The sequence below is a fragment of the Amblyomma maculatum genome, chromosome 3 (assembly GCF_055883805.1).
Source record: "Amblyomma maculatum isolate TAMU_Amacu chromosome 3, ASM5588380v1, whole genome shotgun sequence".
NCBI lineage: Eukaryota > Metazoa > Arthropoda > Arachnida > Ixodida > Ixodidae > Amblyomma > Amblyomma maculatum.
In genome coordinates this window covers 212,265,656-212,282,216 of record NC_139346.1, presented here as the reverse complement: position 1 = coordinate 212,282,216, position 16,561 = coordinate 212,265,656, and the positions used below count along the sequence as shown (strand labels likewise).

The 16,561-nt window shown below is 47.8% G+C and overlaps 1 protein-coding gene across 1 annotated transcript in view; it reads right to left on the bottom strand.

Annotated features, from left to right (window-relative positions):
• Positions 1–16,561, bottom strand: part of LOC146197635 (lachesin-like) — a 152,638-nt gene that overhangs the window by 26,991 nt on the left and 109,086 nt on the right. The window contains exons 4-5 of the mRNA XM_084597214.1: positions 6,780–6,959; positions 2,601–2,729 (exon numbers count right to left, since the gene is read on the bottom strand). Of these exons, the coding sequence (XP_084453340.1) occupies positions 2,601–2,729; positions 6,780–6,959 (309 nt within the window). The remainder of the gene's footprint in view (positions 1–2,600; positions 2,730–6,779; positions 6,960–16,561) is intronic.

The window sequence follows — 16,561 nt, the reverse complement described above, 5'->3', positions numbered from 1 at the left end:
ATCGAGTGTACTTGCTATTCGATTTACATTGAGCAGAAAATTGTCATTAGGCAATAATATCAATATCGAAAATTACCGCTGACTTTCAATAATGCGACCAAGCAAAAAGCACAAATATCCAAAAATCGAGTTTGGAGTGTTAGAAAAAGAATAGAAAGGCGCCACTATTTGCTTTCCTTATATTGCAATTAGGCTTTATCCTGTTCACTTCGATGGAAACAATATGGTCGACAGCCCGCTTCGAAGCATCACAATGCTTAGCGCGCATAGTTTATCGCTTTATACTTCCGCAGTACTTTTTACTTTGTCATGTGTGGTGTCCATACACATCACGACTCGTCCTCTGATCCTCTGGCATTGAGAACTCTTCCAGCGGGAGTTAGGCCACCTTTCTCAGGTCAACTATGATACACGTGAATTCATTCTTGTCGAATTTCTTGCAGCGTCTAATTGTCTCAAAGGAGTTCCGCTGAGGCTCTACAAGCAATTGCGGAAAAACATCTTCATTTCCAAGGTGCACTGTAGCCAGTAAAACGTTTAGAGGAGACCTAATTACATTATATACCTAGGTGTTGAGAATGCGATAGCATGAAATTCCTGCTTGTCCCAAACTCTGAGCAAGTGCAACCGCCGATATTCTATCTTAAGCAGCGTGTAAACCTCCGTCGTCGCCCTCTCCGCTTTGGAGAATTTTGCAGTACGGAAAAAATACAGGTAGTGTTGATTCCGGCTTCCAGCCTCCTATGTAGAGCAGCGTAGCGAGCCTGTACACAACCAAGCACAGCTGCCGTCCAGCCCGACACCACGCTTGGCCGCGCCATGCGACAAGAGAACCTGCCAAAACAATGCCACCTGTCCTGAGACGTCACTCTGTCTATGAAACAGAAAATTTTATTGCAGACGACGCTGGACACCACAGTTTTGTTTAGTTTTTTTCATTCTGCGAAGAGGCTTCTTACACGATGGAATTAAGAGTAGTCATTTGACTGGCTTTCCTTCCCGTCTTCAGAACTCCGAATAAATTGGGTTTTACTTATCAGCACGTTTTTTTTTATCTGCCGGTCATCTCTCAATTAATGGATTTTAGTTTTTAGCTCATTTTGCACGAATATTTACACAATCTTTTGCTGCATAATCTAACATCATGCATTTCCGTGCACGTCATTTTTATTTGTGCGGTGCTGACACCTTCTAGATTTGTTTAATTTTAGTAGCAAACATCATACATTGTTCCGGAAAAATAATGAAAACAATGCTTGACAATTTAGCTTTTCCTGATTTTTCAACCATATTGAGCAGATGTTAGATATTGAATTCAGTGTTTCAAAGCATTTTTTCCAACAATACTCGAATATCGCTGCTAAAAACTAAATGTGCTCGAATGATAGTGACTAGTTCCTCTTTATTTACCAAGATCCCAAATTGAGGGATGCCGTAAGTGTTCCACTGCATGGTTAATAAACTAGCCCCTAACACTTTCTGCTTACACCCTGTTGCATGGTTACCTTGTCGAAGGGGGCACATGTAGAACATAGGCTGTCAGAAACACATGTATAAAATTATTAATGCGGAGCTCTCCATTACAGTGTTCCATATAAGCTATGGTGTGTTGTGACGTTACCCCATCGTTCCTATATATTTCTGTGCGTCTCATTTCACCTCTCCCCTACCTCGAGGGGGAGATAGAAAAAGAAAAATTCTTACAGTGAAGAGGGGGTGGGAGCAAAACCTGCGAAAAGCAATCTTTATACGGATCAGTATGCAAAAGTTTTCGCGTACCTATAGCCCATGTGGTGCGTTGTAAACCCATCGCTGTGGTACAGGGGCTATTGTTGACCCCGCCGCACTGGTGCAGGGGTTAGGGCGCTCGGCCTCTGAGCTCAATGATGCGTTTTCAGATCCCGGCCGCGGCGGCCACTTTTTGATGGATGTGAAAAGCAAGGCGCCCGTTTGCTGTGCGATATTAGAGCATGTGAAAAGAAGCCCAGATGGTCTAACAAGGTGGCGGCACGAATCTGCGCAGTGGTGGCCGCGTTTAGATCGAGGCATAATGAGAAGGCGCTCGTGCACTGTGCAGTGGCGTTTAATGCGCGAAGAACCACGGGTGGTTGGAATTCCGGTCTCTCTCTCTTCCCGTCTCGACGGGATACCGGCTGCAGTAGCTCAGTGGTTAGGGATCTGGGGCACTGAATCCAAGGACGCGGGAATGAATTCCGGCCGCGATGGCCGCTTTTCGAAGGGAGTGAATATCAAGGCGCCTGTGTTCTGTGCGATGCCGGTGCACATTAACGAACAAATGGGATCGAAATTTCCGGAGCTGTCCACTGCGGCGTCTCTCATAGTCTTAGTCGCTTTGGGACGCTAAACTCTGTATGCCAACAACCAACATCCACGGCCTGCTATGCCGTTAGAAACAAAATTTGTTTCCAGTAGTGATTTCAGTTATTCCTTGACTGGTGTATTCTAAGTACAAGCTAAAGAATGCATTACTCTGTAATTACAGCCAGATACAAAATTGAACGAGTCACCGCGCCACCATCTCGGACGTGCACCAAACAGCCAGGACTAACCATGCGACTTAAAACATGGTTCCCACTTACAGTGAACGTGCAGCATTATCCGGCGGCTGACGGGCGAGGGCACGTTGTTGTTTGCGATGCAGAGGTAAGCACCCATGTGGACCCGGCTCACCCGAGTCACGGTCAGGAACTCTCCTTCGTAGGTTTGCACTGCACCAGAATATCGGTAACAGCCCAACTTACAAAGAGATGCAGAAGAACAGATCTTATGATTCGGTGTGGATGTGCCGCTGTCAGTGCTGAGATGACGACACACACACACACACACACACACACACACACACACACACACACACACACACACACACACACACACACACACACACACACACACACACACACACACACACACACACACACACACACACACACACACACACACACACACACACACACACACACACACACACACACACACACACACACACACACACACACACACACACACACACACACACACACACACACACACACACACACACACACACACACACACACACACACACACACACACACACACACACACACACACACACACACACACACACACACACACACACACACACACACACACACACACACACACACACACACACACACACACACACACACACACACACACACACACACACACACACACACACACACACACACACACACACACACACACACACACACACACACACACACACACACACACACACACACACACACACACACACACACACACACACACACACACACACACACACACACACACACACACACACACACACACACACACACACACACACACACACACACACACACACACACACACACACACACACACACACACACACACACACACACACACACACACACACACACACACACACACACACACACACACACACACACACACACACACACACACACACACACACACACACACACACACACACACACACACACACACACACACACACACACACACACACACAAAATACTTTCGCTATAGCATTCTGATCTTTTTAAAGTGTGCACTAATCTTTGAACGCCACACCGCATTTTTCTGGCCACACGCATCAACGAACGGCATTTAGCAACAGAGGGCGAAGCGAACCTGCATGACGGATGCTTGACTGCAAACAATTCATTGTACACGCTAGAAAACACTGCATTAGGCTTAAGCAACTTATATTTCGGCTTTATTACCTATATATTGCACCTCCCTATCCCGTTATGTGCAATGCGCAGTTCTTTCTGCGCATGTGCACTATCACCGGTTAAAAGTCTTCTTCAGGCGCCCTTAGCGAATAAGATGTCTACGTTAAGCGTTTTCTTCCAAACACGCTGTCCACTTTGCTATCGTGCCTTTTTGCGTGATTTATTTTCGTTCCATCTTGTGTACTGTCGTTGGCGCGCCGAATGCTAACACCACCGCTGAAGTGGCTAGGCACTGCTCGAAAGCGTTCAAGCCAGTGACAACATGTAAGGTATAAATAGAGGCATTGCTCTGCGGCACGCGCGTAGTTTTACGGTCTTTTCTCTACATTAGGCACGAGCTGTTCGAACAACATGCTGTGCTTGCTGCTGTTCGTTTACTCAGCAATTGAAGGGGTGAGCTTTTCAAGAATCTTTTGGGAAGGTAAAGTTTCTTAACTTTCTGTACATAAAGAAACTGAAAATAATCTGTATGACAATTTGAATTCACGTTTGCCCGACATGAAAGTCCCTTTAATTATACTCTATGGAGCTGCTATAGCTGAAGTAAATGTCACTTTCCACATCCTGTCTGTCACCTGAGTCGTACACGCAGGAAGGAGACCTGTTTCAGTGTCCCGTGTCGCCGGGTAGCCATTGGTTTTGCAGCGGGTACACGTATTTTGTTGGCCCCTTGGTCGGGTTCCCTTGAGAGAAATGCGTCGAAAACGGGTCGCTGGGCCCACCTTATGTAGAAGTAGAGCGATTTGGGCGAGTTGGTATTGATCCATCGTATGAAACTGCTCCAAAACCCACCTTGTGTGCATGAAAAATAATTCATTCCACGGCACTCCTTGACTGAGCTGCCTTTGGGCCCTTAACATTTATGACCACCATTATCTAACCCACTGACTGCTCTCGAACGTATTTTGCTTCAATACAAAACCCCCTTAGCAACGGTACTTCCTAGCATGCCAGGGCTTTTTTACCAGTTAGGATGCGGTGAAACATAGCAAAATGATGTCACTTTGAGAATCCAGCATGTAGTTAGACAGCGTTACAAAAAGAAACGTGATCTTACTCCGTTTTTCTTTTCTATTCGTTTTCTCGAAAATCTCACTTAAACTGACGGCAGTGACCCAGCGACAATTTGGCAACACACATATATCCCCGAGCCTTCAAGTCACACATACAGCATTTCTATGGCGCAGCTGGTCTCTAAGCGATGCGCCTTTCTCGCCCGGACCTGCTCACGAACAGCCAATTTTCTTGCGGCGCATTTCAGCGGCGATTTCAAGCTGTCAAAAGCAGAAAAAAAAAGACAAGGCGTCGTATACGCAGAAAGATAGAAAGAAAGAGTGACGCCTCCCACGGACTCGATCGCGTGTAAGCCTTAGTGATCCTGGGGGTCAAAACACCGTGAAACCTGCGCCGAGTCTCCTGGCGAACGGGTGAGCAAGCAATCTATTACAGCAGACCCAAGCTCAGCAGGTTTTTTTTTCGTCTCCTACCCGCCCACTGCACATCTTGCGTTCTCTTTTTGTATCTCTTGCGTCTCTCAGCTCGGGGCTTCGGGCAACGGCCACTGTTCTCGCGGCGCATTCCGCGAAAGCAGCATCCGGCGGCATCGGAGGCCTCCTTTCAGTAAGCCGGTCGAGCTCCTGTCAAGAAATCGGCTCCCCTCGGCGGCGCTGCCGCCGCTTGTCTCTTATGTGCCTCCTCCGCATCCTCCGCCTCCTCTCATCCTTTTTCTGTCTCCGCGAGTTTCACGGAAACTCCCTTGTAGCGCTTCCTTGTCTTTGGTCGGCGGCCGTAAGTGGATCGAAGGATTATGTCCTTTTCACTTTGCTCCCAGATGTACGGCTGCTTATTTACACCCGTTCGTGCCGATGTCTGAAGGCGGCGCATCGTCCCCGCCCCGTACAAGGGTTGGCACCTTCTGTTTCTTTTTTCCCCACACCGATGTAGTCGAGGACGCCCTGTTGATACCCGAAAGGTAAGGCGGACTGCGGAGGTAAAGAATCGCGAACGGAGAAGCTGCAATTGGTTGCTCTTCGCTTTGTTTGTCATCACCCTTCAGCTGACTGACTTTTATATAACATTTGTATTAGTCCTTCACAAATGCGGGAATAAGTTTATTGCAAAGATGCTTCCGATGACATTTCGTACACCTTTCTGTCTGCCAAATGTCAATTCGTGAGGTAGCAGGCAGCTGTTGCTTAGCTGTTCTCATTCACCGCAGGCTTTGTTCTTCGCAGAATTCGCAATGTGGATCGCGAGCTCCAGAATACTAGCGGCGAATGTGCTGTGCATGCTTCCCCCCGCCCCCCTCCCCTCCCCAATTTTTCTGATGTTCCTTCGCGCTACAGAATATTTCAATAAGGCAAAAGCTTTCCTTGCCTCATGGAACGAAATCCCATGCGCGAGAATTGTGCGCGAGATGTACGCGGGATCTGTGCATGAGAACTGTGCCCTAAAGCGTAACTTGTCAATAATCCTGATGACTTCATTAAAAAAAAAAAAAAAAATCATTCTGTATCCACCGGGCATCACTTGCTCGGATTCCCAGCCGGACGCTTTAAACAACTGCGACAAGCGCAGGATCGTGAAACGCACACCGTAATTCTCCTTGCCTGCCGTGAGGATGACAGTAACGATGACAATGACGATGAAATTAGTGATAATGACAACGATTACAGTAGCAGTGATAATGAAGGTGCATTAAGTTGATAATGATAATGAGAGCAAACATGATGCACCATGTGCAGCAGCTACGCTCTGATCTCTGCATTTTAGATTCTACAGTGCTTTCGGAATTTTTCCACAATAAAGTACTAAGGGCCGAAATTTTTAAAAGACGAGAAGATTAAAGCTCCTACCAGGACGCTTGGCGCTCTTGTATTGGGACAAGGACACAGCTGTCACAGATGAAAATAGCATTGTTAATGGTCAGTATGATGATGACGGAGTCGCTGTACCGTCAATATATAACAGAGGGAGCACCCTTATACTTACCGAGCGTCTGCGTCTTCTTGCCGTTCTTCCAGGCGCCGAGTGGGATGGGCTCGTTGTCTTCCCGGCGCCAGGTGATGGCGGGTCGTGGGTATCCCCGCGCTTTGCACGTCAGGGTCACGTTCGAGCCCTCGCGAACCACCACGTCTGAGCTGCTTTCCTCCACCACGATGTCTGGTGGCACTGTGGAGGTTCACCGGCAAATGAATGACTCGAGCACTGACGAGTGAAATATAGGACAAAGTAACATATGTAAACTCCGAGCTATAAATGTGTAAAATGCTTTACCGCCTCCGTTTAGCATTCTTTTTTGTATCTTGCTTTATTCGACGAGTTTGGGTTATTTATATCAATGCATCGCTTAGTACTTCAATATATCTTCAACAAAAGTTCATTTCCATGTTGGTATTCTGGCTGAAGAAAAATAGCAGAAAATAAAAGCAGTGCATAAGGATTGCATAGGCAGATAAACGTGCATGTACGAGCTATTGCAAGTATAATTTCATAAGGCCGGCTCGAATGCAACTTGCGAAGCTGAGTAAGAAAGTTCCCGAGACTCGGCAAGTAGCGGTGGCCTTGTGGTAGAGCATCCGACTCGCATTCGGGAGGTACGGGGTTCGATCCCCAGTGCCGCCGGGTACCCACCGGTTTCCAATGGGTACAATTTTTCCCTCGGCCTGGTGCTTGGCTCTTCTGGGGTGAAATGCTTGGGAAAAGGGGCCATGAACCAAAATGTTGGTTCAAGAAAAAAAAAAGGCCCACATAATGGGCTTTCGCCGCACAAGGCTGACTTATTGTTGTCCGATGGCGGAACTGATCACTGCCACATCGGAGCAACTATTTGGGAACTATGACCCCTTTCCCAAACATTTCACCCCAAAGAGCCGAGCACCAGACCGGGGGAAAGCTTGTACCCATTGAACAGCCGTTGGGTACCCGGCGGCACCAGGGATCGAACCTGGGACCTCCCGAACACGAGGCGGATGCTCTACCGCAAGGCCATGCTTCGGTAAGAAGAGTTTTAGCTCGCCAACAAGTTTCCCCCGGGCTTACATGGGATCGCCCAGGCCGAGCCCCTTCCCGAGAGCTAAGTCCCACAAAATGGCGGACACCCACGCCGGGGACCGATCTTGTCCCAGTTTACGTCTGGTCATCGTCGAGCTGAAAACGAATCCTGCAGCTCTCCCAGCGCGCGTGGCGGACTTGTCAACTACTGCCACCGCGTTGGTCGTGTTGTGGGTCGCACTCACGTGCTCGGGCAGGCGGGATCGCAACACCCGTGGTGCACTCCCATGACGTGCACCCCTGCCAGACGCCTTCGAGTCCCCGACTTCGGTAACTCTCTTCGTGCTGCGCTCCACGCGAGAGCCCGATTCTACCAAATTTTGTTAAGCGTCTTGGATTGGACGCCAGCCCCGTATTTCAAAACCTTTTGGGACCTACCGCCTACGTACCGGAAGCGCGAGTGGAGGCTTCATCCTCCACTCCTCTGGTCTCACAGCGGTACTACTGACAGACTCTCAGAGGGTGCTTGCACCAGTTCTGCTTTCGCTTCGCCTTCACTCTCTTAGCCTGCTGAGACGCCCGAAGGCCTCATTGTTTCCCAGGACGGACCTGGCACGCCGGAGGTGGAGTGAAGACAGTCTCTAACAGCGCCCCCATGCCTCCTCGCGGGCTGGGTTACACGGGGTTGCCCATACCCCTGATGACATTAGTCAGCGGGGATTCCCCCGCGGCGTCCATACATAGAGACTTAGCCGGCACAGCCCATCCCTGGACTGCACCGGCGGGGAACAGGCTCTTATTTCCCGCTACAAGGAGTGGTCACCTCCAACTCCAGCGGCTTCCACTTTGGATTACAGGGAGTTGGGAGCTCCCCAGCCTTATCCCTAGTCCCGTTTATCAATAGGGTACATCATCGGTAAAGGCTGTCATTTTCAGTGTGCCCCAGCGTAGCAGTTCCTAAGTCCGAGAATCTACCCCGCTTTAGCGGGGTAGACTTCCTCAGAGTGCACAAGGCTCCGAGGTTTCAGTCGGCCGTCTGAGCATTCACCGGCGTGGCCTCTCTCGATTACAGCAGCGCGCCATTGCTCCCCAGCCTTATCCCTCAGAGCTTCATCGCCAATGGTTGCACCCCTCTCGGTTACAGGAGGACGCAGCCCCTCCCAGTGACCAACCAAAAGTCAATCCACCCATCATCGGGAAAACTGCCTTAGTTTGCTCGATGACAAATTAATGCCACCAGGCTGGCCTGTCCCTCTTCATCAGGTCACAGCTGAGTCCTCTCCGCTTCCGCGGAGGGCACTCGGGTGTCTGCTCACCCGTGTTGTAGTCCCGCTCCAGCCACCCAGAAGCTTGGATTTACGGGCCCGCGCCAGACATGAGCCTGGCTATGGGAGGAGACATATGCAACACAAACTCCGTCCCAAGAAGAGTTTTAGCTCGCCAACAAGTTTTCCCCAGGCTTACATGGGATCGCCCAGGCCGAGCCCCTTCCCAAGAGCTAAGTCCCACAAAATGGCGGACGCCCACGCCGGGGACCGCTCTTGTCCCAGTTTACGTCTGGTCGTCGTCGAGCTGAAAACGAATCCTGCAGCTCTCCCAGCGCGCGTGGCGGACTTGTCAACTACTGCCACCGCGTTGGTCGTGTTGTGGGTCGCACTCACGTGCTCGGGCAGGCGGGATCGCAACACCCGTGGTGCACTCCCATAACGTGCACCCCTGCCAGACGCCTTCGCGCCCCCGACTTCGGTAACTCTCTTCGTGCTGCGCTCCACGCGAGAGCCCGATTCTACCAAATTTTGTTAAGCGTCTTGGATTGGACGCCGGCCCCGTATTTCAAAACCTTTGGGGACCTACCGCCTACGTACCGGAAGCGCGAGTGGAGGCTTCGTCCTCCACCCCTCTGGTCTCACAGCGGTACTACTGACAGAATTTCAGAGGGTGCATGCACCAGTTCTGCTTTCGGTTCGCCTTCACTGTGTGCTGTGCGATGTCAGTGCACATTAAAAACCCTAGGTGGTCGAAATTTTAGGAGCTCTCCACACCGATGTCTCTCATAGCAACAGCCGCTTTGGGACGTTAAAGCCCATAATCCCCTAAACCCCGTTCGTTGTATAAGTAGTGTTGTGCTGTTGTGATGCGGAATGCCCATGCAGAACGGGAAGGGTAGGAAGCAAGGGGCAGGAGCCATGATGTCTTTCACTGCCGCCTTCAAACCTAAATTTCCCACCTACGCCAAAGACCACGGTAATCGGGCTGCTGCGCGCCAGTGTGATGTCGGAGAGAAGTGCGTGAGGTCATCAGAAAGTAGACCGCGTTGCGAGCAATAAAATCTGAGAGGCCTTCCAAGGAAAGTCCTCCAGGTTTCTGCAACTGTGAGGTAAGATCGTAAATGACATTCGCGCCACTAGGAGTAAAGCCATATATAGTGAAATTTGCTACAGCACACCTGAAAGCCATGGCTAACGCCCGCCAAATCCACAACAGGCCGCCGGACTTCAAGGCAAGGCAGAGAGAGATGGGTTTTTTCATTTGTGAACCGCTACCAACTTTCCTTTACATCTTCGAACGTCGTCGTGCCAGATGCGAGCAGCCGAATATGGATACACACTGTTGAAGCTTCATCATTCTGCCGAGACATGTCGGAAAGAAAACAATTACGATCTGTCACAGATCTAAAAAGTAAACCAGACCCCTGTCTGTGTACAACAGAACTTTACTGTGGGCTTCAAGGGTGAAGTTGACACGGAAGACTCCCCAGCAAGCAGAAGTTACCCGAAGGCGTCATGGTGCGCGTTCAGGACATGAGCTGGACATCGGATGAGGGGATGCTAGGCTGTATAAACACTATGTGTCAGGACTGACCGGGATGTCTTCGACGACACAAGGTTCTTCTCGTCGTCGATGATTTTTGGGGCAACCTACTGGTCGGGCCAAGACCTGAATGCGGACGGACGGGTTTGGTCATAATACGTGGAGGCATGGCGAGCATACTACTGTCACTCGACGTGCACTTCGACACCCCTCTGAAACTTTCAGTGCTCCTAGATCGACTGTACGGATGAGAGAAGCGAAGAAACGACACCTTAAGGGCAACTAGAGAGGAAATCTCTTCCACAAGTCTGCGCATGAGTTTTGGACGCGTGACTTTCGTGGTTGGCTGGCAGGGTCTCAAAGAGCTTTAGATCGAGATTTAAAACTTGTCTAAAATGACGAGCTTTGAGAGCGAACTGATGACTTGACGTCATCAGACGTGCAAGAGTGAAAGCGCCAGTAATAGTGAGTGGAATAGATTTTACTTGCCCTGGCTGTTGTACCATTCTGTGCACAAGTTTCATGTCATGACTCCATACTGTTTCTGCGGGTATGCTAAGATGTATGAAAGCCTGACTCGTGTACAGCCCACACCGGGAAAATTTCGTAAAACGATTACGGGTCTTACACACATAAACATGGCAGCTTTACTCCGTTGGCTGCACTTAGTGAATTCTATTGAGTAATTTGTGCTCTATATTTGATACTTCATTTTAACAGTATGTTGCATTGGCCCGAACTTGTTTCAATTCCGCCTTGCAAATTTTCGGTCTTGGAACAGTGCAGGTGCCCGAGACCAATTCTCTCCTTTATATTATATTCGCAATCACACTACTGCTTCGCCTGAATTAAAAAAAAAAAAATTGACTCTCCTTTTAACAGGGGGTGAAAAACGAAAAGTCGGAGTGTATTCAGACCCAGGCAAATAGCACTGGAGTTTTCGGTTCTGAAAGCACCGCCAAAAACTACATTCTAACGAGCGGAGGAAGAATGCATAGAGAGCCTTAACTTTTCCCTATGTAGGCATTGAGTGTACTTCTCCTTTTCTTTTTTATTTCGCAAAATTAGCTTGTGGCATACCACGGCAAATCGGGCAAAGAAGAAGCGGGAGAATGCTCATCTTATTATTGTCGGTCGATTACATGGATAAATCCTCTTCCCTTGTCACCGTTAGTCCCACTTCGTCAAGTGTCTGTCCCTGACGCCCTTCTCTCTGCACAAGTCCCCAGCTGGTGGCAAACATCCATCTCTGCAGCCGATGTGGAACATACTTAACCAGCCAAAGGACGAGACACAGGAAAGAAGAGAACAGGACAAGGCTGGACTAGCAACTGAATGTTTATTGATCAGAAGAAAACAACAAAGACTCCTCCGAACATTCAGTCGCTAGCCCAGCCTTGTCCTGTCCTCTTCTTTCCTGTGTCTCGTCCTTTGGCTGGTTAAGTATGAACCATTACCAACTTGCCCAGTCGTCAACCCCGATGTGGAACATTTCGGGCAGGTGGCGGGTCCTGTGTCTTCTTGCGAGCCTCATCGGCATGTGACCGAAGGGTAATGGTGGCCCCAGTCCTTACGCTTCAAAGGAATACCTCCTCCAATCTTGTTAAGTTATGAGGAAAGGGGAAGTTCGAGGCGGAATCAGGGCACATGTTTAGCCGCTTGGACCAGGACGAAAACAGACAGCAATTCCTACAACGAGAGCGGACTTCTCGCGGTAGAAATTGTTGTCTATTTTTCGTCCTGATCCAAGCAGTAATCAGTATAAAGCTTTGAATAGGCCGCTGAACAATCGCAGCCAGTTCGAGCGATGGACATTATGTGTGCTTTCAGCTGGTTTTCTGCAAACGGATTAATGAAGCAAGTTCAAAAGCGTAAATACGAGCGCCTAGAACCTGAATTTGGTAGAAAAATTAGATCACGTCTGCATCAGCGCAGATGCTGCAAATTTTATAACCAGGCACCTCGCAAAGCCAAGGTCCCCCGTTTGTGTAGCGCTGCTAACAAACTTCGTAATAATTGATTGCACTCATCTCCCAATGCCGGCGAGGAAAAATGAAGATACCCGGCGAGCTTATTACCTTATCCTCCTTTTCTACACCTTCTCTACAATGCCGGAAAAAGCAAGAGAAGCAGGAAACGAGCACCGTGGATTGGCTGAATACTCGCTGGCTGAAGCCCAAGTTCTAGCGGGAAAGGGGAGGAAAACATCTCAAATGCGTCATAACATCCCGCGGCGGGTGCGCTTGTTCTTTGGCAACGCGAAGCTGCTCGGCCTGCGCCTGTTTTCCATCAACTGAGCACTCGTCTTAATCACGTTAATGGCAGCTGTATCAAGCTGCCGCAGCGATCTACATCCCACCGCTTTCGCGTTGCTGTTTTCGCGGGCCAATGCCGATGCCGCACTTTTACTGACTCGGATCCATAATCAGATTGTGGCCAAGCTATGGACACGCCGCTACTGGGATCGAGCTATGCGGCCGCTATGAGCCTGCGGCGTTCCATGAAGGGCACGACGTCAAGCACCGACCACTTTTAATGCGTCTCTTGACGCAGCCACAGATATACATCGAGGTAGTTTCTTCTTTTGTTCTATCTCGATATACATATGTAAGTGTGCTCTCGTGGTTGCTGGCAATACGTCTGATGGCCAGGATGCTCGGCGGATGGCGATGGCTAGGGACATTGCCATTGCCGTCTGAACTTTGTTTGCTATATCCGTATCTGTAGTCCAATATTATCGTGTTTAAATAGCCGACTCCCATGCCCACATTAGCATTGCGGCCTTTGAAATGCATTTGAAAAGCCACGTTGTGATCGTGAACTGTTCTTCTGGGCTAAACCTCTGATCCATTGAGGTAGGCAGGCGGTCGTCAAGCTGCGATGATGTCGAGGGGTGTGCACAGTACTCATTATGTTCCTGTGCCATTCATTTGTTTGTTATGCATGCACATTTTTTATCGTGACTGGAAGTTCAGTTGTCTTAAGGTTGGTTTTCGCTTTCAAGAGACAGATTTAATCAGCCGACATTTTGGCCCAGAGGCAGTTCTTAATCATTTGGTAAGAACACCAGACGCGAAATTTGAGGATCGTGCGAGCGGATTTCACCACCAGTGTGCCGATGTTTTTTTACCATTTATTCAATTACCTGGCGTCAACAAAATGATTACAGTACTGATTCATGGAGGTGGAACATCGTGATCCAAATACGCTGCTATGGACTAGGCTGCCACTGGTGAACACTCTCAAGTGTAGCCTGCACGTAACAAAAATACTTAAGAAATTTCAAAGCATAGTAGCCGCCGCTGTAGCCTAGTGGTAGACCATCGGACGTGAAATTCGGAGGATGCAGTTTATGTCCTCTAACGGCATGTGGCAGAACAGACGTTTGAGCGATTTGGTACATATTCGAAACAACCTTCACCAGCGTTGCAACAGGGGACAAAGTAGTGAACGAAGGACAAGCGCTACTAACAACTGCAATTTATTTTAAAAATGCACAGGTAATATACTCACAAAGACAACCAGGAGCGCATGTCCCCCCCCCCCTCACCTCCCCCCCCCCCTTTCGAAGTATAAAGCAGATGTTAAGAATATAGATACGAAATATTACAGTCATGTAGACTTACTGAAGGGGTACTTGCGCACGTGTTGCTGTTCTTGGAATAGGCTTCACACAATTCCCTTGTTAATTGATATTGATGCCTGACCATAACTTTTGCCTTGTTAAAAACAGGAGTGCATGTTTTTTTTTACATATACATGACTGTGAAATTTTTTCATGTGAATTCCTGAATAACCTCTGCTTTTTATTTTAAGGGTAGATGGGGAGCGCATTTGCTTTTGGTTGTCTTTTGTGAGTATATTACCTGCGTATTTTCCAAATGACCTTCAGTTGTTAATAGCGCTTGTCCTTCCTTCTCGCCTTTGTCTCCTGTCGCAGCGCTGATGAAGTTTTCGATAAAGGCGTGTCGTTGTTCTTTTTTTTTTCCTCCAGGATCTGGCTGTTTTCAAGCTTACGTTAGTTTTTCACATTGATACAAAAACAGTACCCTATGCTTTCTTTGGGCCAATGGCGTTTGGTGTTGATCCCTTCGTATGCGCGTGTGCGTGTGCGTGCGTGTGCGTAAGTGTGCGTGTGTGTGCGTGTGCGTGTGCATAATATCGCGCATTCTTTTTACCGCGGTTATGCAAACGCGGCCACTGCGCAGTTAGAACGAACCTTTTTACTCCTCGGCCAATGAAGCGGTATCTGTTTTTCAAGGTGCGGCTGACGCACCCTTATGATGAAACGGCGTGCAAAACAGCAATCTGTCTTATTTTCGTGGCCTATCTCGCAGGTTGCGAAGCCGCTGCACTCTGCAGAAGGTGAAACTTGGGAAATCATCCTTGCTTTCGAAAGACATTCTTCGCGCTTATATACGTTGGCTGCAGCAGTAAGTGCTGTGAAGGGTGCAATATTAGCACACACCGTATACAAAACCTAAATAATAAAATAAATACGGAGCAATGCACACGCACACTGGCAGGTATAGGGCCTTTGTGCACCACTTACTGACTCATTGCGAAGTTTTGGAAGGTGCTAGCTAGATGCAAGAACAGGATAACACATACGATGAAGCACTACTGGCTCAGGAGGCCCTTCGTATTATTTTTTTCGACCTTCTCCTCACTGTCAGCATGCTCACAGAGCAATGTTTTTTTTTTTTCTTTTTGCAATAGCGTTATTATTTCATTTTTATTTGGCCAATACTCATGGAAATAAGCGAAAAATAAAGCATGTATATTTCCGAGAAAGCTTTCATTACAAAACAAAAATCACCCTAACAGGTATTCAACGCGTGCATAAAAATATCTAGAGCGGTTTTGGAGCCAACAAAGGTTTTGGATTCATGCACAAAAAGCAGAATCATGCGGATGTCTTGAAATCGCCCCAATCAAAAAAAAAAAAAAAAAAAAAAAAAAGAAAATCTAGAGAACTTTGTCAAAAAGAAAAAAACTGTTGCCAGGGCAGGTTCACTCTCAAAAACTGAACAGAACTGCTTTTGTGACAACAAAGTTTTCCGACTGTTTTTTTATTTTTTTTATGCTGAGTGTCGACAGGATTGTTTATAGCAATCGCAGAAAACAGCACTGAGAAGCACAAATCATATCGGCCCAATATCGCAATGTGCTAGCAGCTTACTGGTGCTATGTAGGGCCGGGCATGGCCTAGATACTTCCAATAGTGGGCAGACGATTTTTTCCACCAGGAAAACGGGAAAATTTTAATTTCCTCGCTTACCTCCTGTACCGCCTGGCATATATTTGCTTTTTAGCTCAGATAAACTCTGATCTTGCTGCTGCTTTTTTTAGTGGTAGTTATGAGCAGATGTCTTCACTTCATCGCAAACCCCCGGAACAGGCAATGCATACCTAAAGAAAAAAAATAATTGTTTTTAAATTTCTGTTCTATTTCCCTATAATTCTCAGTCACGGCACAGATGATGGCTCGAACATTACAGAAACAGCAAATTAAGAAATCAGAAGGTCCGACAATTTGGCCGTATTATTTTGCGTGACACCCCTCCTGTGAACTAAAATAGGATTCATATCTATCGGCCTTCTTTTACTCTTTCAGGCGTAAAGAAGCTTCAAAACGTTTAAAATCAATATGGCGTTAACCATTACGCTAAAGCGTTCTAAGTCAATTGTAATAAAAAATTAGTAGTCTTGACTTCTTCACCTGTAAAAAAAGAAGAAGAAACTTTTATTTTCCGTGGACTGTTTCACATGAAGCAATGAGTTGCTTGCGTTATTTTTTATCGCTTGAATTGTGACATTCACTGAAAGCAGCAGCATCAAAATAAACAATGAGACATTGCGGCAGGAGGCAATAAAGCAAGTTATATTCATAAAATGATACTGCGAAGATTTCCTATGAACAGAGAGCCGAAAAACTAGGCAGGGACCAGAGAGCGTGGTCACATTTA